Source organism: Saimiri boliviensis, chromosome 19, assembly GCF_048565385.1.
Source record: "Saimiri boliviensis isolate mSaiBol1 chromosome 19, mSaiBol1.pri, whole genome shotgun sequence".
NCBI lineage: Eukaryota > Metazoa > Chordata > Mammalia > Primates > Cebidae > Saimiri > Saimiri boliviensis.
Window position 1 is genome coordinate 18,980,279 of NC_133467.1, and position 24,137 is coordinate 19,004,415.

Here is a 24,137-nt window from a genome sequence, read left to right on the forward strand (position 1 = left end):
CGTATGGCTATACAGTACCTTTGGCAATTCATCTCAGCTGGCAGGTACAAGAAGCTGTAGCTTCATGGGAAGGTCTAGACCCTCTCCACTGGGTAATTCTCACCCTCTCTCCCAGGCACTGTCAGGGTGTATCACTTACCTTTGGTCAGTCGCCTGCAACCCCTCTTTGCATAAAGAGAATTATATGGACTCCTAGGAGGCCTGGTGGCTTTGCTTTACATGGCAGAAGCTGCCCGGACATGACTCTGGCTGCTTCCATCTTTTTCCATACACAGTTCTTAAGCTCTTCTGTATGTACCCAACACTACACTAGAGGCTGTGGGGAATTTTTAGAAACCAAAACAAAAATCAGGCACAGATTCCACCCTCAAGGACCTACCACCTACCGCCCAGGAGCCTGCAAACACCTAGCTGCTAGCCCTGCCCCTCTCGTTGAGAGCTGTGAGAAAAGCCCACTCCTGGGATTAGTCTGTCCTGGGATCTCTGTTCGCTGGCGCAGCCGTCTCTTCACCCACTGCTCAGGCTCTGGCAGTGTCATTCTAGAATCCCTGAGTCCTGCTTCACCCTTGTTCGGCTGGCTCCCCAGATGCCTGACCAACTTACCTGAGCCATGAGCTGCTGCTCTGAGCTGCAACCCCAGTTGCGAAAGCTCAGCCCATTGCAAGGTTTTCCTGTCCTGCCAGGTCCACGTCCTGTCCCCTCACCCTGCTGGAGGCTTCCCCTGCTGTCCCACCCCATCACCTGGCTCTGCAGAGGCCTGAGAAGCTTGCCTGAGTATGAGAGCTTGGGGTGCCAGCAGTGAATATGGGCTTCCTGGCCCACAGAGATAGCACGGCCCTCACAGATGCTCTCCACTCTGGTTCTTTTTCATCCCCCTAAACCTTAACCAGTCAGTCAGTTACTTAATCAAAAAACATTTATTGTACATTTAATATGTGCCAACACTGAACCAGACCCTAGAGATACCCAGAGGAGAAAGTTCTGTAATGGCATAATGTCGAGTGGGAAAGCAGACAGGAGCAGCCTCTGTACTATCAGTGAGCAAGCATTGTCAGGGAGATGAGAGGGTAGACAAGGAAGGAAATTTTCAACTATGATATCTCTGTGCAACACATGATCCCAGAAAATGGCCCCCAGACTACCAAATCCCCCGCTTTCTCACCTATTTAGAGGGCACTTGCCTCAATTTTACAGACCAGAGCATTCCTGACTTGCTCTGAAATAATGAAACAGTGGCATCTTTCAATGACACACTCAGGAGTCGTCACTGTCATCCCTTTTTCATACTCATACTTGAGCTCCTCAGCATTGGGCCCCAGCAGAGATCACAAGCTCAGATGCCTACAGGGCACCTGACAGGTAAAACCAATGCACTGAACATGTGCCCCGTGCCAGGCACCGTTTCACCCACATCACACAGGGTATTTCACTCGTCTGATTCCCACAACAATCCTACGATGGAGGATCTATTCTTATCCCCCTTTTATAGTTGAAGAAACTGAGGCACAGAGAGGGAAAGGGACTTTCCATGTTCAGAAGCCAGTGAGTGGTAGGACCAAGCTTTGACCCAGGCTGGTCCATCTGGGAGGGTCACACAAGGTAGGTGAGAGCATAGACAGCTGCGGATCAAACACATTCCACTTGCTAGTGGCAGCTGCCTCCTGGGCTTCCAGTGTGCAACCTCGGACCCACAGATTGAGCTAGGCTTTGACTCCTAGGGCAAAATGTCATTTGGTTACACAAACTTTGTGCCAAATGTTGGCAGTCTAGGTATGGGGGAGGGGGCAGGGAAAGAGGTATCCTTTTGAGCATGAGCCAAGTGGAACTGGCTTTGGTTACCGAGGGCCTGTGACACCCAATTTGAAGTCAGAATTATCATCAAATATAAGGATATGCTGTACAAAGAGATAAAATGTGGTTAGGGTGAGGGTGAGGGATGGGGAGGAGGCAGAAAATTCACTATACACTCAAGTTCCCTTGAACTTGTAGCCCTAAATGTCCTTAAGCCCAGTATGTCATCAGTCACCCCTGTCCATGGCCCTAACCCTGGATACTCGAGTTGTAACATGTTATGGGGTATGGAGGGAGAGAACATATCCCATTGAAGAATCCCCATCAGGTGCTGGGCTGCTCCCTGGAATGCCACAGTAATTAAAGCAGAGGCTTCGAGAAAGCGCTGGGAGAGGGCGTCGGGTGGAATAAGCTGTTTTAGTGTTGCGGCCATAACATCGGGAAGTTGGAGTTCTCTAGAGCTGAGCTGGAGCACAGGCCACCTTGACTGGATTCTTTGAGCTGGCTGGGTTTCTTGAGCAGCCTGGAACCACCTTTCTTTCCCAGCCCTGCTGCCTTTAAACATTCTATGCACCTTGCAAGTGCCAAATCAAATCACACATCAGCAAATTCTGCCCTAAATTCCTCTTTGGAATTCATGGCTCCCTCCTTGCTGCTTCCATAGCATTTGTTTGAATTTCCCTTGGGACACTTAACCAGTCATGCCTTATGTTACTTCACCTGTGCTCATCCAGTTCCCCAACCCCCACCCCCCAAGAAAAGCTAAATTCCTTGACTTTATCCCTAAAGTCTCTATCAAAAGAACAAAAAGTTCAATTTTGAATTCCTTACCCAGATAGCTGGCACATTCTCTACTTCTCACTAGGCAGCATTACCTGGGAAAACCTTACAAGAGAAGTTCTTCATACACTTAGTAGGTACTCAACAAATGTGAGTTAAATAATTTGCTGGAATGGAAATGGATGTTCTTGGCTTTCTCCATCACAACAATGTTAACAACCCAGAATCAGTGAAGGAAGGAAAAGCCAGCAAAGGAAGTTCCTCCCACCAGAAAAAAAGCAAGGAGCTCTTTTTGCGGTAATAACAGTGAGGTAGTCAGCCCCCAGACAGACACACTCTACTCAGTTGACTTCGCAGCCAGAAATGACCAAATGAAATCCTATCAATTGAAGAACACGAAGAGGACAAGTGCAGTGTCTCATGCCAGTACTCCCAGCAGTTCGGGAGGCAGAGGCAGGAGGATAACTTGAGGCCAGGAGTTCAAGACCAGCCTGGGCAACATAGGGAGACCATGTCTCTACCAAAAAGAAAAAATTAGCCAGGTGTGGTGGTGCATTCCTGTAGTCCCAACTACTGGGGAAGCTGAGGAAGGAGGATTGCCTGAGCTTAGGAGTTCAAGGTTACAGTGATTGTGCCACAGCACATTAGCTGGGTGGCAGAGTGAGACCCTGTCTCTTTAAAAAAAAAAAAAAAATTAAAAAATGAAGAACACCAAGAAGTCAGAAACGCAGCTAACGAGGGCTTTCCAACAACATGGGGGTCATCTTACTTCCAAGTGACTTCCAAGTCTTGATATTCAACATGGCACCCCATGAAAACAAAGCTTGATGTCCATTTAAGACCAATCATCCTTGGAAGTCAAGCTTCAGCTGCTCTCATCTCTGTTTTCTTAGTTCTGACATCCTCACTAGAGTTTAAAAAATAGCTGGTCTCCGAAAGAGGTTTACTCAGCAGCACCTAAACATACCTGGTATTTGAGCACGCTGCCCAGGCTGAAAGAGCTTTCTGAACCCAGAACATTGAAATTTCAACTGGCAGACTTAATTTTCCTGGGTATCTCCTTCTAACTCACCATGCTCTGTGTGAACCTAGAAAGTAGTGTGGCAGAGCAGAAGGAAAACTGGCTACTTAGAGTCATTTAATTTCAGTGAGCCTCAGAGCTTCTTCATCTATAGACATGTTCATTTGTTAATTCAGCACATATTTCCCAAGGGCAAAATATGTCCTAGATGCAGAGGATGCCATGATGGGAATAGATTCCATCTAAAAAGAAAGAACGATGATTAAACAATTACCCTACCGCAGAATATGGGTTGTGGTGACAATATAGGTACAGCAAAGGGGACAGAGCAGGGGCTCTGACCTGCAATGAGGTCAAGGAAGGTTTCCCAAGGGCAACAATGTTGAACAGAGGCCAGGAGACAGGGTGGGGGGCAGTGAATCGGGGTGGGGTGAGAGACAGCTGTGGTTGTATAAGGACCCAAAACTGGAGGGAACCCCGTATCTTACAGAGTTTGAGAAATGGGCAGCTTTGTAAACTGTGAAGGGGATTGGTTGCCACTGCTTGCTGTCCTCACTGTTTCATTTTAGGATTTACTTTAGTGGGGAAAGCATCTCACTGGGAAAGTGGAAAACTAGAGCCCTGTCTGCCATTGGCCACTAACCAGCTTTACAATTTTGAACAAATTTGGCACAAACTTTTACTGTGAAAAGATTATTCATCTGTGAAATAGGGCAAGACATCTCTCCCCTCTACAAATTACAGTAGATTGAAGGAAGAAATGTTTTCAGGAGCCTTTAAAAAACTAAACTAAGTTATAAGTGTAGGATATTGATTGGACTTTCACCAATCATAAATAACCCCAAGCCCATTTGGGTGCCAGTTTGAAGGACGGAGAACTGATTGCATCCAGTTTTTATCCCCTGCCCCCATTCCCAAGGGATCAAGAGATAAATAGCCATTTCTTTCTGATTGGTTTGGTGATATTTCATTTCAGTTTGTAATTAGATTTTTGTCTAAGGGAGAACGGATGCTATTAATAAAAGTTTTGTTTTTTTTTTTTTAATTGTGATATCTGTGATTACTCTGCCTGGCTGGTTAGGACAGATTGCCAATGAGCCCAGGGGTGGAAGCTTAATCCTGCATAATCCTGAGCTCTGGTAGGGTATACTTTCCATCACAAGCAAGATCAGGTAAGAGAATGTAGCCGCTGAAACAGTGAGGCTACTAGATCTCCTCTGCTCACAACTCCCAGGGCCTTCTTGAGGCCTGTTGCACCCATCCCACGTTAGACTTTCAAAGCCCTCTGTGATCTCACCAATCTTGCCTGTACCACCTCAGTTCCCACTCTTCCTTAGAAGGCTTCTTCCCTGCCATCCCCAGCTTGAACTCTATACCTGTGTTCTGTCTTTTGCAACCTATGTAGCTGACCCCAGCTCTCCCTTCCCCCACTAGAATACCCAACCCTCCATGTGATCACAGGCAGCCCAGGGACTGGCACAGCCTCCATTTCCTCCGTGATGTCCCCTGTCCCCCGTTCCCTGCTCCAATAAAACCGAAGCCAGCACTGATCTCTCTCCCTTATAATAGTACCTGCATTTTGTCACTTTCTGGTATTTAGCATTTAATTACTATTATTTTTGAAAATTCAACTTTGCAGGACATTTTCAGTATACAAAGAACTCCCATATATATTATTATTTGACTTTCACAACTACACTGAATGGTGAAGGAAGTTGATGTTATTATCGTTGTCCTCCCGTCTTACAGACCAGGAGCCTGAGTTTCATGAAGGTCTGCAACTCGCCCTATCACTTGGATAAGCAGAGCAGGACTTCATTGCTCTAAGGTTCAAGAAGAAACTCTTTTAGGATAAGAACCAGTTCGTACACTTCTTTTTCCCCTCCAGCACTATGTCAGTTAAATAGTAAATGCTTAACTAACACTTCTTGACATGAGATCTACATGCAACTACAGGAAAAATCATTCAAATGGCATATTTCATTGATGCAAACAATTGTTACTGCTGTTAGCCTCTTCATGTATACAGAACAATATGCTTGCAGCATTATTTTTATTATAGGGACTCAGTAAAGAACCTAAGGCAGACACACACGTTTTATACAAAGCTCTCCGAGCCCCAGAGGTCTAGCAGAAGGCAGCCACAAAGGTAGGTGCCATTCCCTCTGCTCACACTGAAGGTGCTGCCCCACTGCCTCCTGGCAGTGGATGGAATGTGCTTGTCAGAACTTGCTCACCAGAGTGGACATGCCTGGCTAGCCCTTGGAAACCTAGGGTCATTTGTGCACGTGGAGGATTCAAGTTACCCAGCAGCAGACCTCAGCTCCACTACACAAGTAGATGAAAGGGCTGCCCTGGTCGTGGGGCGGCTTTAGGGGTGGTCTTCATCCAGTCATTCTGGGTTGGAGGCAGGAAGACCTCCCAACACTGAAGCAAATTTCCCAAGAATTTCAGGCCACTTTGACTACCTAGCAGAATTGAGGAGTGACTTTTTTTTTGCCACACCCCTGCACCTGCGGGGAATAATACCACTTATGAGTGTAAATATTTGTATAGTTCTTAACAGTCCAGACACATATTACATGCACTATGTGCTTTTGCCAAAGGATGCTGTGAGCAGGTACTCACTTCCAGTTGCTGGTTTAATTTAGGAAGTGTGTACACGTGACAGACATTCTGAATGGTACCAAAGGAATGAGAGAAAAGCCAGTCTCCCTTCTAGCACTGTCCCCCTATTTCCTTCCAAAGGGCCAATACATGCTAGCATTTTCTTGTGTATTCTAGATTTCTCCCCATTTTGGAGTTGAAGAAACAGACTCAAAGCAGCAGAGTGACCTTCCCAAGGACATACACTGAGTGAATCATACCTGCTTCTCATTCCTCAGTTAGCTTCCTCTGCACTCAAACTACCCTTTAGCCAAGCATTTGGCTCCGAATGCAAGTTATGAGAATGTAAACCAGTAAAATAAAAAATAAAAGTCAAAGCCAGCACAGGAGGCCTGGGCCCCACAGACTCTCCGTTGAGAATCATAACTGCCTACCCCTGTTAGGCACTACAAGGACGTCCACTTTCTTCTCCTGCTGCTCTAGGCCAACTGCCATCAGTAGGCATCTTCTGCCTTCTAACTGTCATGCGCAGGGTCTAACCTTCAGGCTGTCTTGCTCTATCGAAGCATTCCCATCTAACATCTTATTTCTTCAAGACCCTGATACTTTGAGGGTTGGTCTGATAAAAAATGTATCTGGGCTGCTAGGGGGAGATAAAACCTAAAGACTGGGGTGCAGCCTGCAGACAGCTCAGCCCTGAGGCCGCACCATGGAGAGCCCAAAAACAAGGGCTTAGTTTCCTGGCCTCTCCCACCACCCCATGCACCTCCCAGTGGCCTTAACTGCTTTCCAGAGCATCTCCCACAAAGCCTTGAGGTCTCCAGGCAGGGATGGAGCAGGTGGTGGATGGGGAGGTAAGGCTGAGGGAACCCTGTGTCTAGGGGAGTAAATATAGGACAAAGCCCTGCAATCCCCAGCTTAAGCAGTTTCTTTCATACATACTCCCAATTCAAGTATTTGCAATACCTACACTCTCCTTTGGGAAGGGCGTTTCAAGGATGGAGAAGAAAATGTTTGGGCATGCTGAGGGCATCAGGAAAGCGGTGACAGCTGTTCTTAGGGACAACAATATCTTCACAGAGGCAACTAAAGCTGCACATAATGAGACTAAGCATATGCTATCTGTATCAAAGAAAGAAGTTGCTGAAGCAAAAAAAAGAGAGAGAGAGAGAGAGAAAGCGTGTTACTTACCTGACACTGGATGGGTACTCAGTGTTTTAACTTATTCATATATGTCCTCTGCATTCATCAACCAGTATTTACCAAAACCATTAAAAAAAAAAATCCCTACAACATTAGGAATGCAGATTTAACCCCATGCAGAGAGGAAATAAAGGTTCATCCTCAGACACATGAACTCCGCTGCACAGCTTGCCCTCTGGGGCGGAGGCTGCAATCCAAAGCCTGGTAAATCTGAAATTCACCACACCGAACATTCCACAGAGGTGAGTTATTATTGGAATGAGAATATTTAGGCTTACTTCCTCTATGATCTGATCTTTGCATTTTAAGCCTTAATATTGCAGTAAGGTAGCTTTTGGGATTTAATTGCCCTGAAATTTTGTTAACATTAAATGAAGGGACAAAATGGAAAGGAAAATAGAACCATATCTGTATCACTTTCGAGTTGCCTAATTGTACATTTTTGCCACTCCATTAGTTTTCAGCTATTCCAGCCTATAAATGTCTCTCCCACCACCACTAAGAAAAATATGTCAGTCATTCTGTTGTTACCTCAAAGTTTGCAGAACTCTTAAATTCCTGTCTCTAGTATTAAAGAGAGTTATGCAACTTTTAATTACCACCTGTGTGGGAGACCCTGAATGACACAAGTGTTTGGTTGTTCTCATGCTTTTTCAAAAAACAGTTTTCCCTCCGAGAGGACATGACGTTTGAACACTTAAGCATCAGCAATTGGAGTCGGCCAGAAGCATAGGTTTCCCTTTATTTGTGCAACAGAAACGGCAACACCCAGCTCAACCGCTCCTAACTCACAGACAACCTCAGAGCCTCAGCTTCTGGCTCTCCAAAAATAACACTTCACCTAGACATTTTACCACACCCACAAACACTGGCTCCAAAATCCTCACCAAACAATTTTGAAAAGTGAAAAGGAGAACTGTATAACCAAGATACTTCACTGTAACCATGGCTACAGGTTTTATTAGCACTAATACCAGGATGTGGTCAGATCACGTACATATATGTACAGAGGACAAAGAGAATGTGAGTGTTATGAGTTCCCCTATGAATTCTCTACATTGGAAATGTAACTCCTAATAACCATGATTCATAAAAGACTCGGGGAAAGGCGGGGGAGAGGAGGGTGGAGGACTGCATCAGTACGAGAAGCTCAGTGTTCTACTTGGAGCTTTAATTCAGCCTTTTAATAGAATCCCCTAAAACACCACTACCTTGCATTGAGATTCAATCTTCCTTGGCCAGTGTTCTTCCACATGTCTTGTCTGTTCTTCACAATAATCTTGAGAAAGATCCGGGATGGGTAATCACCTCATTTCTCAGATGAGGAAAGGGCTCAGAAAGCTTACTGATTTTGCCCAAGGTCAGAGGCCTACAGGACAACTGAATTGGGACTAGGAGAGGATCCTCTGACTCCTCACTTAATATTCATGGCATTGCACCCTTGGGTCAGCTGTTTGTATTGTGCCCCAGGGGCGTTTTGAGATGCATTACTTCCTCTTGCAAACATCCCTCATCCTTATCATTTGGCTGACTAACCACAGATCACAATCAGTCCATCAAACTGTAGGTTACAGCTGCTATGTGAGGCTTGCCTTTTGTCCTAATTTCTATTTTTTAAGCCCCCTGCATGGCTCTCCTCTACAAAGATGACAGCACAGAGAACATGTACCATAGTCCCTAATCCTGAGGGAGTTTATAATCCAGGGGAGGCGAGCTTAAAATGCTCATAGGGACCGGGTGGGTGAATAGGATGGGGTGAAGCAGGCAGGATGGGGACTGGGGTGTGGGGTGGGGGAATGGAAAGAACACAGGCCCTTTTAAAGCTCCAGCAGACTGTGGCCGTGTGAGAGGTTAGTGTGGCCGAATCTTAGGACTAGCTGAAGATTGAGAATTTGATATGAAACCGAAGGAAGCAGAAAAATAATCCGAAGTAAAAGTGCCTGTGGGTTGGATATAGCTCGCAGACTGCTAGTAAGTGCTGTACCTACTCAACAGTGTTTCATGCCTTAGGGCCCAGCGTATTTGGGGTTATGTGTGTTTTACATATGATGTTGTATTACACTTCTCTTCAACATGTTTGGTCCTATTAAAACATGAGCTCCTTGAGATCACAGAAAGCATGTGAATCAAGAGTGCACCCACAGGGTATGACGCACGTGGCAGGCTTTTACATGCTGATGGATGAATAATTAAGTGAACACCTCATCATCTTTGAAGATCCAGAAATTAAAGTCCTCAGCATTCTGAGAATGGTGGTTACAGCAGGATCTTTGGACTCAGAGAGGACTAGAGTCAAACCTCTTTCTGCACTTGTGTGGCTCCTTAATATGTCTTTGCATTTTAAGCCTTAATATTTTGCATTTTAATCCTAAAATGTCTTTGGGCAAATCACTTAGTCTCTCATAGCCTCAGTTTCCTTATCTGTAGAATGGGCATAGAAAAAGCCTACCCTTTGAATTGCTGAATGAGACCATGTCTGTAAACCCTTGATTCCACACACCGAGTTGCACACTTAGTAAGAACTCAGCACATGTGGCTTTTGTATTCAACAGATCATTCCCATTCCTGTGAAAGGCGATGAGACTGCTGCCAACCCTCTATTCTGAGGTTTTGGCCTCTTGAAGTATCTAAGTCAAAAGAGGACTGTCAAAAGAAAACAGGTGAGTGTATTCTAGCTGAAATGGAGAGAAGAAAATTGATAGTGATGGACAATACAAGGCTCCCCTAAGAAATGCGAGCCTGGAGGTCAGGAGGGCTGAAAGAGGGAGAAGCAGCCGGGAGTGAACGGAAATAAAGTTCGCAGGAAAGCAGGGGAGAGGCAAAGGTGGCTGCCCTGATTCCCTAGGAGTTGCTTAACTCACTCGCTACGCCAATTCAGTGAAAAGCTGACCAAACTCTAATTAGAGCAAAATAATTCTCTCACAAAGGGATGTTTTCACCTTTCACGTAACATGAATAGTATAATAAATATAGTGCTTCACAGTTGTCAAGGCAATTTTAAGGCACCCACTGTGTGACATATATTTACACAACATGCTTCACACACATTATCTCATTTATTCTGCCCAACAATGTATTAATTCATTTATCCATGCAGCAAGTACTTACTGCCAGCCCACTTTCTACCATGCCGTGGGCCAGATACTGAAAGTAAAATGATCTAACAGTGAATAAAGTACCTAACCCTCTGAGAAATATGCTATCTTTGTTTACAGAAGACTAAACGGAAAAAGCACTTAAGTGAATGTTTCCCAGACCCCACACCATGTTAGTGGTAGAGGCAGATTTTTTTGTTTTTTTTTTAATTTATTTTGGAGACAAAGTCTCATTCTGTCACCCAGGTTGGAGTGCAGAGATGCAATCACTGTATCCTCAAACTGCTGGGCTCAAGCAATCCTCCTGCCTTAGCCTCCTGGAACTATAGGCATGTGCTACCACACCTGGTTAATTTTTTTAATTTTTATTTTTGTGGAGATAGGATCTTGCTATGTTGCCCATGCCAACAAAATTCTTGACTACAAGTTGTCTGGCATATAAGAAGAAAAATTAGGAAATTTCCTTGATCATGAGGAGATAAATATGAGGAGGTTGACTTGCTAACAGACTGGAGATATTGTATTCACTCACGTTTAGTACAGTTGGAATTTTCAGAGAATCAGACATAATTTCTCATGATTAATCCTAAGGGTAATACGAAGAGAACTAACTATTTCTTAGAGTGTATAGCCTGGACCCTTTGGACAAGGTAATTAAAGATGAGAAGAGAGAAAAGGAAAGAAAGAAGGAAGGGAAAAGAGTAAAGAAGAATAAAGGAGCTCGAGATTCCAGACTGTCCATAATAGAAAACCAAAAAAAGTCCAATGAAGCCTTTTTAAAATTCTTTTCATTGCTCTTAAATTATTCTCTCATTATTTCCCTGGTATCATCCTTGAGACAAGAGAGGGTGTCTTTTACCTTCCCTGTATTTCCTAGCATGTCTTAATTAATACTTGATTGACTGAAAGATTGACTCATTTGAACCCAAAGTGAAATGGAGCTTTTCAATTTTCTTTTCTGCTGAACCTGAAATAGAGCTTATAGTAATTAGGAAAGAATCCCTTGTTATCAGAAAGTCGCAACTACAATGGGCTCTTTGTAACTGAGCAAAAAGAAGGTAGGTGATTATTTAGGAGCTGATAAAACACTCACCCCAGCCCTAACTTTCTACTGCCTTCGGTGATAGATTTTCTTGATCATTATTTCTTCCTCCAGTGAGTTTTTATGGCTAGAAGATCTGGCTGAACAATGCAATCTACGGGTGGGTAATTATCATCAAAGTCCAGCCACGGTGTGACTGATGGTCACTTCTCTATGCCATTTGGTGCTTCTGCTCTTTCTCCCCAGTGACCTGGTTTGGCTGATGAATGATTAGGATCTCAGGGGTATTTTTGGAACCCTTTAATTAAGTTCATTCATTCATTCATTCAGCTGCGTGCCAGAACCTGGGCATCCAAACAAAATTTGACAGTCAGGGCCCCGCTCTCATGGAGCTTATATTCCAGTGGAGGAAGACGGGCAGTAAACGTGAAAAGCACATGACAGCAGCATTCTAAGTGACTGAGAAATTTCAAAGTGAGGAGTATCACCAAGGCAGTAGGGCAGGATGGTGGGGTAGGGGTTGGCTGGGGGTTGGGCTACATTGGATTACCATATTCCATTAGAAAAGGCCTCCTGGGGTTGCGGTGAGCCGAGATCGTGCCATTGCACTCCAGCCTGGGTAACAAGAGTGAAACTCCGTCTCAAAAAAAAAAAAAAAAGAAAAGGCCTCTTGGATGAGGTAACATGGGAGGAAATTTGTATGAAAGTGTATTTGAGCTGATGCAGATGTTGTGAAGCAGTCACACCATGATCTGAGGGAAAACCATACCAGGCAGAGGGACAAATAGGGTCCTGAGTGAGTGGACAGTGCAGGAGTGGGTGTGTCCCGGCCACAGTGAATGGGAGAGAAGAGAGTACCAGAGGAGGTCCAGAAGGAGGCAGGGGCCAGACGATGGCAGGGCCTGGGGATATGAGGCGTTTAGATATCATACTTCTAGTGATGGGAAGCCATGAGGCATGAGCAGAGCTAGGGGGTGACATGATCTGGCTCTGGTGGGGAGAACAGGCCGCAGTGAGGGAGAGGCTGTACCAAAGAGGTTGGTTAGGAAGCTGCTTCAGTAACCCAGGTAAGAGACAGCGAGGGCCTGGCCATGGAAACGGTAGGAAGTGGATGGAGTCAAAACGTATTTTAGAGAGAGAGCAGATAGGACCAGCTGATGAGGTAGGGATGGGGAGGTAAAGCCCAGGAGGGAAGCTTAGTCCAAGTGTTAAAAGAATACATTCATTTCTTCCATGTTTATTAGCACCTATTATGTGATAAACAGCTAGGGTGGTGAGGCGGGTGGAAGAAGGTGAGGCTGGGGTAATAGGAGGGTGAGATTGCCAGTGAGGAGTCCTGCAGGCTAAGGAGGTATGATCATCATACAAGTGGTGAGCAGCCAAGCCAGGGCCAGGCAGGGAGGAGTGCCAGGGCCAGGCAGGGAGTGCGAGTCACATTCGGATTTTAGAAAGACGAATTGAAAGAAGGAAAAACCAGAGGCCATTTGAAGGCCTGGACAAATGAGGTAACAGTGGGGATGAGGGGAAGGCACCTTTCTGTGCCTTTCCATACCCGCAGGGCCCAGGCCCCCCTCTCTTAAGCCCTGCTTTGCTTCTGATGCTCACCACAGTCGACACCCTGGCTGCCCTCTCTCACGGATGTACCATTCTCCTTCCCACGTAAGAGCCTTCGCCCTTAATGTTCCTGCTACCTGAGGTCCTGCCTTTAGCACTGTGCACACCTGGTCCTCGTCACCCCACGATCTCAGTTCAGAGTCACCTCTGCAGAGACCACACCAATTATTTCCTTTATAGCACTAACATGTATCCTTTCTTCCTGGAGAAGAAAGATAGTAACAAGTACACAAACAGAACGTCTGTCTCATGCACGACTATACCCACAGTGCCAGGGCAGAAACTGACACATCCTGGGAGCTCATTAAATACACTGGTGGAAGGAAGAAGGGAAAGTTGGAAAAGACAAAAGGGCAGTTTGGTGTGGGGGATAAGGAAGGAGACTCCTGTGTCCTACTCCACACAATCTTGGGGGATCCCTGCAGAGAGGGGAAGGAACTGTATCTAAACCCTTATAATTCAGCTCCTGAGTGATGCTTATCCATATTTTAATTCTGAAATGGTCTCTTTGAAAGAGAATGATGAAAGAACTAATTTCGTCTACCGCAGGAAAACTAGAGAAAATGGAAAATGCCTTGTAAAGGAGACCTACATAATCAAAGTCACAACTCCAGAACCATCCCACATTTGAAAAAGACAAACAAAACCAGCGTTAGCTAGAGAGTCAAGGGATGTTGACTTTGGCCAGCCTATTTGTTTGGGATCAAACAATCAGGACTAACTTTTATTGCCAGGCGAGACTCTGAGGCACTCCACTTCTGCTGACTCATTTCATTCTCACAACATCCTATTATCAATGCCATTCTACAAATGAGAAAACCCAGCCCCAGAGAGAGAGGTTGACCTGCCCAATATGATACAGCTAGTGAGGGGCAGAGCCAGAATTCGGACCCAGGATATTTGGTCCCAGAAACACTGCTCAAAAGCACAAAAGTAAACCCCTCTTGGGCCAAAGCTGCCCTACAGGAGAGTTATCGAACACACTGCACATTTGTCATAAGCAGATCATTCTAGGGATTATATAGGCAATGGTAATTCATAATCATTATCAACATTAGCTTTTTTGTCTCTTGTATTAGGCAGGATGGGCTAACTGCTGTAGCAGAAAATCCCCAAATCTCAGTAGCTTCACCCAGCAAAAGTTTATTCTAACTCATTTCACTGTTCACTGTGGTCAGCAGGGGTGCTGTGCTCCATGCAGTCATTCAGGAACACCTTCCATCTCTGCTGTCCCCAGGGCTCTGAGTCCCCCAGATGCCCTGCATCTGGCCAGCCAATGAGCAAGCAGAGAGAGATCAGGGAGAACCCAGGAGAAGATTTCAGGAGCCACGTTCCCTTGGCCGGAACTCAGTCACATGGCCCCACAGAGACGTAAGGGACTGAGAAGCATGGTCTCCTTTGTGCTCAGAAAGAGAGGGTAGTGGGCATCTTGCAAAGCATGGTGTCAATGCTTAGGTTTTTTTTTTGTTTGTTTTTTTTGTTTGTTTGTTTGTTTGTTTGTTTGAGACGGAGTTTCGCTCTTGTTACCCAGGCTGGAGTGCAATGGCGCGATCTCGGCTCACCGCAACCTCCGCCTCCTGGGTTCAGGCAATTCTCCTGCCTCAGCCTCCTGAGTAGCTGGGATTACAGGCATGCGCCACCATGCCCAGCTAATTTTTTGTATTTTTAGTAGAGACGGGGTTTCACCATGTTGACCAGGTTGGTCTCGATCTCTCGACCTCGTGATCCACCCGCCTCGGCCTCCCAAAGTGCTGGGATTACAGGCTTGAGCCACCGCGCCCGGCCAATGCTTAGTTTTAAGGAGTTTTGTAGGAGAGACCTGGCAGGAAGGTAATCTGGCCTCTGAAGACATTGGTTCTGTCCCTGTCACTGCTAGTCACTAGCTGGCCGATCTCCCACAAGATATAGCCTCTTCGGTCCCAGATTTCCCATCAATAAAGTAAGGTAATCAACCAGATGGCCCATTTCAGGATTCTTCTAATCCCAGAATGTTTACATGATAAAACATCATTTTATTATCTTTAATAACCATGGTGCCTTAATCATTTTTCTGTTGATGCTCTATTTGAGCTTTTGTTCAAAATTGCAACCATAATTATAACATCAATTCCCAGGGAAACTACTATCTATTTTCCTTTAATACTCAATATCTAGCTACGCATCATATATACTCTGGAGGGGAAAAGAGCTTCCAACTTTGTATTAGGACTAGTTATTTGAAGCAGTTCATTAAATTGGGGAAAATGTAGATACCTATTTTAAATGCCTAGAGCTGGGTCTAAGTTATAATAAACGTAATGTTCTACAAGCAGATCATTTGCTGTGATCGGACTGTTTTTATACAAAACAGTACTTATATCTGTTAGAGGGCACCTGAGCATGCCAGGTTAGCAAGGTGAGAACCATCAAGAAAATATATATCTGGAACAGCCAAGTTAATAACTTCTGACTGAGGTTCCACTCTGTGCCCTCACAGCCAGAGAGCCTTGGTTTCTGAAGTGTGTGATATTATCGTAACCACAGGGATTTTGCAAGGCAGTGTGGTTTAAGAGCTGGGGCAAGGTTTGGACAGGCAGGGTGGAGAGGGTGGGGGCTGAATAAGAGGTTTTAAACCCTCAGGAGAGATGGTGGGGAGCCAGGTAGAGACTGATGGTTTTCTTGTTTTGGAAAAAAAAAATAATATACATATACATTCCAGATTCAGAGACCTCATGGGAGACTAGTGTTAGAAGAAGGAAAGTTGGGCACACCCAGGGACACTTCCTCTTGTGTCCCTCTGCCTGAGAGTTCTCCCGCCCACGTCGCCTGGAAAACACCGGAGCCACACCCCCATCCCGCCCTTTCCAACCATCATCACTCTCAGCCCAGCTGCCACTTTCCCTGGACAGCTGTGATCACCTCCTCCCTCTATACCCTCTCCCATCTGTCCTCTCAGACCTCAGTGAGAGTGTTCTTTCTGAAACACACGTTAATTATGTCCCCTCCTTGCTTAAAACCCCATGGCTCTCACAGCACACTCTAGCCCTCCACGTGGCTTAGAAGGTCCTGTGGTGTGGGGCTGCCATTCATGGGCCCCGCCATCCACCCTCACCCCCACCACTGCTCCTGTCAGCTACACTGTCCTTTTGGGTCCTTTTCAGGGACAGCAATGGGTCTAATTTGTTCACCTAATAAAAAGCACAATACACATATTATTTGCCTATGTTTCCAGACTTCAGGGGGACACTTACAGTGTATTAACAATTGAACTCATTTCTTTAAATTGAGAGAACTTCACCTGAAAAGGTTGAAGAAAAGCCTATCAAGCATATTACTTGGAAATGCTTTTAAATAAGTTTGTGTTTCAAGACTTTCCAGACACCCTACACTGATCTTAGCTCAGTCATCTCTCGTCAGAGCCTTCCTGACCTCCCTGTTACCCCTTTTGTAGCGTCATGGGGTCTTGTTCATGGCACTCACCATAATTTCACTTTCACACCTGTCTGTATCATTCTTTAATGAATGCTTGCTTCAGTTCCCACACTAGACTTGGAGCATGGAAAGGACAGGAATCTGATTTGCTTATTCTGGATACACAGTTCCCAGCAGAAGTAGGTGCTCAGTACTTAGTCACTGCACGATGCCTGCTCAGACACCCATCCTGATGGTCGTTTCCTTTCATCCCCTTCCCTCGATCCTCTCCAGGCGGGACTGATGGCTGCTTCTGCCGTGCTGCGTCCACATCCCCCTGCACAGAACCTGACCACAGAACTCAGCACACTGTACTTCTATTTTTGTTTCTCCCCCTTGCCAGACTGGGCGGTTACCAGGATCTGAATGCACAGGGTCGGTGTTCAGCGAACATTTACTACGTTGAACGTGACCTCCAGGAAAGCAGTTCTGGCCCAGATCCCCTGACTACACGGATTAAGAATTAACGTGGAAGGAGGCTTTCCAAGCAGGCCATTGTGCCGCTGTGTGTGGAGGTAAACTTCTGCCCCCTTCTCACCCATGAGTCATTCCCTCATTTAGCACATGGCTTCTGTGCTTAGATGAAGGTCGGCTGCTCAACTGGCTTATGCAATGGTTCTCAAGCCTGACAACTGTCCAGAAACCCTTGGGTTGCTTGCTATAAACATAAATTCCTGGGCCCATCCTAGACCGACTGAATAGAGTGTCCAGGAACGGGATGCAGGAATCTGTATTTTTAACTCCTTAAATGACTCTTCTTAGCCAACAGTTCATCCTGCTGGGACCTGGGATCCTCGGGCAGAGGAGCTAAAGCAAGCACAGTGATCACCGCAACTCAAGGCAGAAAGCTCAATGAAACCGTTTGAGCAAAGGCCCAAGGAGAGGTCTTTGCTCCCAACTGTCAGTTATAAAACGTGCCCCCCGCCCCCAACAAATCCAGGAGGCAGCAGCAGCAGCAGAGGGGCCTCTTAAGGTTCTCATAGAGAACCTAACCTTCCACCTCTCCCTACAAGGAGGCTGACGCTTTGTGCCATTTGGAGATCACGCTGGAGTTGGTCTCAGGGATCCTAAGTGGGTGCCAATGTGATCCTTATTATTAACCTTTCCAGAAGGTATTTACTATCTCACAGATGCCATTCTAGAGCTTTACATGTTTTATCTTACCTAACAAACAGGAACAATGAGAGGCTGGCACAGAATAGAATGTCCTGCTCCCTTCTTGGAGAGCACTGGAAGGAACAGCAGTGCCAAAGCCAGCCCTGGACACAGCCTGCAGTAGCTTTTGGCTCTCAGAGATTGAAGCAGATCTCCCTGTGGAATGACCCACCCCTGAAATACTTCCAAGGGTCCCAAAGCCTGGGAGGAGGGCTGGGGCCTGCAGATGGCTAGCTGCTGTCCTCCGCCTCACCTATGAACTCAGCAATCCTCCAGGCACCTTCAGATGTTCCCCGCGAGACCCCTCTCCATCCTGTTTCTGTATGCTAGAGTCTAGAGTAACAGCCGCATACAGACAGACCAACCATATCAGGGAGATTACTTCTGAAGACCTTGACACTTGAATGCGGTGGGGGCCCATCGTTCTTTGGCAATAGGGATTGGCTTGGAGGTGAGGAAGGAGGAAGAAAAGCTCAGGGCTCGAATTAGTCCATTGTTATTTCAAGATAACTCACTATTTTATGGATTGTGTTTGTATAAGTATTTTACAGTTTACAGAATGTATTAAATATATTGAGCCCTTTTAATCCCCACAACATCATTAGGAGCGAAGCTCATTAGCTTCATTTTGCAGCTGAGGTCTGGTAACTCGCTAAGGTCATGCAGGTTGACCCGGGGCTCAAAACCAGGCCTTCTGGCTCTGAGATCACTGTTTCCCATCGACACCTCACACATGGGTGGATAGAAGCTTGCGGCAGAAAGAGTGAATGAATGATTCTCTCTCCCTACCTAGATACTACAGAGGCTATAGAGGTAAATAATATTTGGTTTCAAAGAAATTGAAAGTAACTTTTCCCCTCTTGTCTCTCCTCTCACCCACCCCCATAATCACAACGTAGCACATGAGGCTGGTTGGCACCTATTGTTGGTTTTACAAAAATAGATGAATTGCTTTTCAAGCAGCATCAGTGATACTCAAAAGCCAACAAAAGGCTAGGTCTCCCAGAGCGTACTTCCGGGGACCGAAGCTGAAGTGTGTCTTCTTTTGCATTCCATGGAAGTTCTAACTTCTAATTCATGCCACTGAGATATTTGATTGTTTTCTGGAAATGCTAATACTGCAAGACTCATAAATACTAATGAAACACTATAGATTAGCAGAGCTCAGCAAGTAACCTAGGGGGTGCCTATAAAAGAATTCTTAGATTAAAAAATATAAAGAATACCTTTTAATCGAATTTTCCCCAGACTGGGTTCCCAAATGTTAATGAATACGCTTTGGCTGTATGGAGGGCAGTCTCAAATAAGTCCCTTGAGGAATCCAAAAGTGAATTATTGACTTAGCTTTAGCTTGAAAAGAAATCGATTTATTCAAAGGCCATTTTAGGTGCCAAGGGATGGATGAGTTTAAGACAAAGGTTGGAAGGAGTGGGAGGGCCCAATACATTGAGATAAACATACAATTCAAATACATGCTTCTATCTCAGCCAACTAAGCAATCTAGGTTGGAATTGGCTTACTATACTTGGCTTTTATGACCTGATCTTTCAATAGTCAGGATGGACAAGGCTCAGAAACCATATCTTTGTCATTCACTCTTGAATCCTCAACACCCAACAGTGTGTGAAACACATTAGGTGCTCAGTGAATGTTTGATAAACGGATAAAGAGATTTAAAGAGCTTTCTTAACACATTTGCCAGAGTTCTTAAGATCTCGCTAGCTTTTCCTGAAAGGCAGCCCTGATCACAACATTCTCCTGTTGAAAAGTCCCCAAAGAAACGCAAACCCTATGAGGGCCACTCTACCCTAGCCACACCTCCCTCTCTAGCTTCCCTTCCCATCCTCTCTTCTCCCACACTGAGCCCCAGACTCACCAGAAGACCTTCTGTTCTCCTGCTCATGTTCTAGAAGTTTCTCTGCCTGGAATGTTTGAACATCCTTTTCACCTATATTTCTCTGTAAAAATACTACGTATCTTGAAGGTCCCCTCCCCAAGTGGCTCCGCCTTCATGAAAACTGCCCTGATGTTCTCCCTGAGCTTGCCCTCCATCCTCACTGGCTGAACCCAGAGGGGCCCCTGATGCTTATCTGCTCCCTGCAGGATCAACATGACCCCTGGCACAGAATAGTTGGTGAACTATTGTGGTGACAGTGTTGTCTAATGTGAATCAGGAAAGCTGTGAGTAGGATCAGATTAGAGAAAAGCACCCAAAGCCTTCCCAAAACAGAGCAGAAAGATTCCAGCAGGCAGGGCCAAAAAGCCACCCAGGGCCGAGGTTAAAGTAAAGATCGTGGTAAAGGGAGAAGGAAAACCCGGAAGAGAGATGAGTGGCCTGAGGTGGAGCGTCACTTGGGCTTAGAAGCAGACTAAAGGCTGCTTTTCTCTACAGAGAGCCTGGCAGCTTGATGGTGTGTGGGCAGATCCGTGGCTCGGGCTGTTCAGAGCGGCTGGGCCCGAGCCTTGGACGAGAGGACATGACTCTCGTCCTCTCATCAATGTATCCAATGACTCAGGATACTTCTCTGTTGCATGTTGAGTTTAAGTTCAGGCAGCCATATGCTTTCTATAAACCTGCACTTGGGCAGGATGTGTTTTTATTTTATGTATCTTCATGCATTTGGGAAATATCTAACAATGAGAAATAAAACTCTTTGCAGTCTTTCCTACAATAGACTGGGATAAGCATTTAAGTCAATCTGGGGAATAGCCAAATACTGTAAGAGTCTGTAAATCCTGGGCTGCTTGCCAAAAACGGGTTAATTCCACACAAAGGAATAGGAGGCCACAGAGCAACACCTGTGAACAGCTCACTCCTTGGGGATCTGGAGCCAAACTCCCCAGACTGAGTGAGGCCGGCTCTGCCACTCACTCACCATGTGGCCTGTGCCTCTACCTCTTCAGCTGGATGGGGGATCACAGTACCTACTTCATAAGGGTGTCTCGAAGATTAATGAGTTAATAGAGTGCCTAGAACAGTGCCTGGTGCATAATTAGGGCTTACTAAAAGTTGGCTAAAATTATTATTGTCTTCCTATGGCATTTTTCCAGGTTCTATGGCCCAAATCGTTCAGTAGTAGGTGCCAATTTGTACACCTGCAAAAACTGTATAAATAACACCACGAGAGGGTGGGATTACATGCCAGCAGACAAGGACTCAGGTCAGCTGGGGCTTAGATGGGCACATGGGCCCTGGGATCATGAGACATTGATAGAGCATGCTATCCAAGGAATTAGACCTCTGAGAACAATTGCTGGGGCATCATGTAGAAAACATCACCCAGGAGGGCTGCACATGTATGCACTGAAGCCTGAGCTGACCTTGAATTCCAGGCCTGGGTCCCCCAGTGTTCCCATCCTAGACACAGCACCATCCTGTTGCTCACTCAAAAGATTAAATACACATGAAAATGATTAGAAAAGTATCAAGTGAAATGCAAGTACAGAGTGACATCATCATCATTCTTAGTTCCTCTGCTTGCCTAGCAGCCTAGAGAGAGTGCTGGGCCCACTGTCCAGAGGTCTGGGTGGCCCTGTGTGGCCTGGATGGCTCTGCGTGGCCTCAGACATGTTACCTCACTGATCTGGACCTCAGATTCTTCATCCTTAAGTGAGAGAGTTGATTGGGGTGATCTCTAGAGTGTCTATCCTGAAAATCAACGACTCCTTGATATTTGGGTCCTGGGCAACGTCTTGCACCAACAGGCCTCTTAAATTTCCTTGAATTATGCCTGTCCTTGAAGTCTTGTTTGCATACAAGAACCTATAATTCCAGAACTGAAGGCAGCCTCTAAGACCTTATACTTGAGAGCTGAGCTTTAAGTTATATGTAGAGGGGTGACCGGGGAAGGGGGGCCACTCTGCGTAAGCAACAAGCAGAATGGCCCCGGCTATATGCTGAGTTCAGGACAGGAGCAGGGAGGCCCCCAGAACCTCACCCCGGTTTCTAAGCACCATCACTAAGCAGCCTGCAAGGACTCCTCTCCCACAGAGAAGAAAGAGAGCAGGAGACTTTGGAGTATGTGGTCAAGGGACAGAAAACAGAGACAAGGGTAATGAGGGAGAGGAAGGTAGAAAGTGGAAAGCCAGCAAAGGGTCACCCCTGGTTCTCCCAGCCTTGGGAGGAGAGGACTTCTCAGGCACAGGAATGGGATGTAAGGAGGGGTGGAGACATGAAGTAGGGAAGAGAGCATGAAGGGACAGCAAGGAAAGCAGGGTGGGACAGGATGAAGACTGATGATCTCTTAGCCAAGAGGAGCCCCTACTACAGACAGCAAGACGCAGACATCTCATCTTGTGCTTAAGCTTCAATAAGCATTGAAAACCGCAAGTGATGTTAATAAAAGGTCACATGCAGAACTGTCCTGTGGGGAGTGTGTTCAGCACTTGTCAAGTGAGCTGCAGTGGAAAAAAGATTCAGAACTGCTGTTGCAGAGGAGTCCAGGGAAGCAAGCCCTCATCAGAACACCAAACACACACATTGATTCATTTATCCAACAACTGCTGAGAACTTTCTACGTGCCGGATCTGATATACTGTTCATTTTTATATCCTAAGCCCAATATAATGTGTGTACATAGCAAGAATTAGTTGATGCCTATTGATTACATGCATGTATTTATCTTGTTCATTGAGTCTCAATACAAGTTTACCGAACTCCGGAAATCTTCAATTCCTTCCCCTTTCCTAAGCCTAAAATCTATGATACTATTAAAATTGTAGACCAGTCTCTGCATTTCTCTTCAGTTGTCTGTTTTAATCTCTTCAGGTGCTGTCGGTGGCATGCTCAAACCCAAAGCTGGAAGAGGAATAAATTACAAGTGGTCAAGGTTGCATCCTTTCGAGCCCACGACCTGCTAGTGAGCCAAGAGGGCTCTCTGGCCCGAATCTAGCCAAGCACCATGGAGAGAATCAGCGCCTTCTTCAGCTCTGTGTGGGACACCATCTTGGCCAAACACCAAGAAGGCATCTACAACACCATCTGCCTGGGAGTCCTCCTGGGCCTGCCGCTCTTGGTGATCATCACACTCCTTTTCATCTGTTGCCATTGCTGCTGTAGCCGACCAGGCAAGAGGGGCCAGCAGCCAGAGCAGAACAAAAAGAAGAAGAAGAAGAAGAAGAAGGCTGAAGACGACCTCTGGATCTCTGCTCAACCCAAGCTTCTCCAGATGGAGAAGAGACCATCACTGCCTGTTTAGTTAGGCAGGAAGCAGAGGTGTCCCCTCTCTGGGGCTAAGCCTCCTTCTGACCACACGAAGATATTTCAGGAACCCCTGAAATGATGCACTTAGGTCCGCAGAGTAACTACTCAACCAAGGAACAAACCTCAGACTAAGTGTCCACTGGAGGGCAATCCCAGGGGGCACGTGGACAATTCTTGGGTACTGCTCGGCAGCTATGTGTCCAATAGCAATGCTCCTTACTGCAGACCCAGGGATGACTCCCACCTGCCTCTGACATACCCCATATGCAAAAGCACAAAGAACATTTATCCCTACATCTCGATATGGTTCCCAAGTGTGTGCACACGTACATAACGCACACAGAAATTCAGGCAACAGGTACATGGGCAAGTATATTCTGCTCACTAAATGGTTATTGGCTGTGTACTTTGTGCAGGGAAGTACATTATCTACAGTCACAAAAATGTCTCATGGGAAAGCCTAGCCAGATTCAGACACATATATACAATTAAATAACCAGCAAGGCTCCCCATACACCGTCTATTCCATAAACCACTCAGGTTAGAGATGCATGCTTTCCTATTTCTATCTCTACACATAAACTTTTACTACAAGTACCCATAATTGGACATTCCAGCAACCTGCTACAGTCCCCACCCCTGTGCGTCTTGATACAAACCCACCGAATTCCTGGGTCTCTGACCCCTTAACTGTGCCAAGATGTTTAAAGAGTTAGGGATCAAAATTCATTGAAAGCACTTTCTCTCGTAATTCCTGACAAGGTCTGTCCTCATTGCCACTGAGAGGTGTTTAAGGTGGTCCAAGACCTCTCTTTGAAACATGACCCTCCCCAAACCACTCAGCAAAGTGCCTTTCTCCAAGCAAGAACAAAGACCTCTTGGTAGTGACTGCTAGAAAGCTATGGAAGCCCACTCAGTTACGTCAGTGGACTGCAATTGTGTACCTGTGCAATGAACGTTTTACAGATGGAAAGGGTAAGGAGGTGCTACACCTGACCTAGGTACCTGCTATGTAACCAAAGTTTGCAGCAGGGAAAGGACTAGACAATCATCAGTACAGTCTCACAGAAGGCCACACTGGAAGTGATATCATAAGGTGGTAATGGGTGTATGGTATGGCACAGGTGAGATGCAGAGGTAACGAAGTTTCAATGAAAGTAGGATGAAACCATAAAG

At 45.8% G+C, this 24,137-nt stretch overlaps 1 protein-coding gene across 4 annotated transcripts in view; it reads left to right on the forward strand.

Annotated features, from left to right (window-relative positions):
- Window positions 1-23,304, forward strand: part of KIAA0040 (KIAA0040 ortholog) — a 32,431-nt gene extending 9,127 nt beyond the window's left edge. Inside the window, exons 2-4 of one of the 4 annotated variants that reach the window (XR_012515137.1) lie at window positions 9,955-10,062; window positions 16,947-17,118; window positions 22,527-22,659. Coding sequence is in view for 3 of the 4 variants with exons in the window: in XM_010336101.3 (XP_010334403.2) it covers window positions 22,660-22,956 (297 nt within the window). In the remaining variant the exon portion in view is untranslated. Of the gene's footprint in view, window positions 1-9,954; window positions 10,063-16,946; window positions 17,119-22,526 lie in introns of all 4 variants that reach the window. The other 3 variants (XM_010336101.3, XM_074390182.1, XM_039460103.2) reach the window with 3 other exon arrangements.
- Window positions 23,305-24,137: the final 833 nt, after the last annotated feature.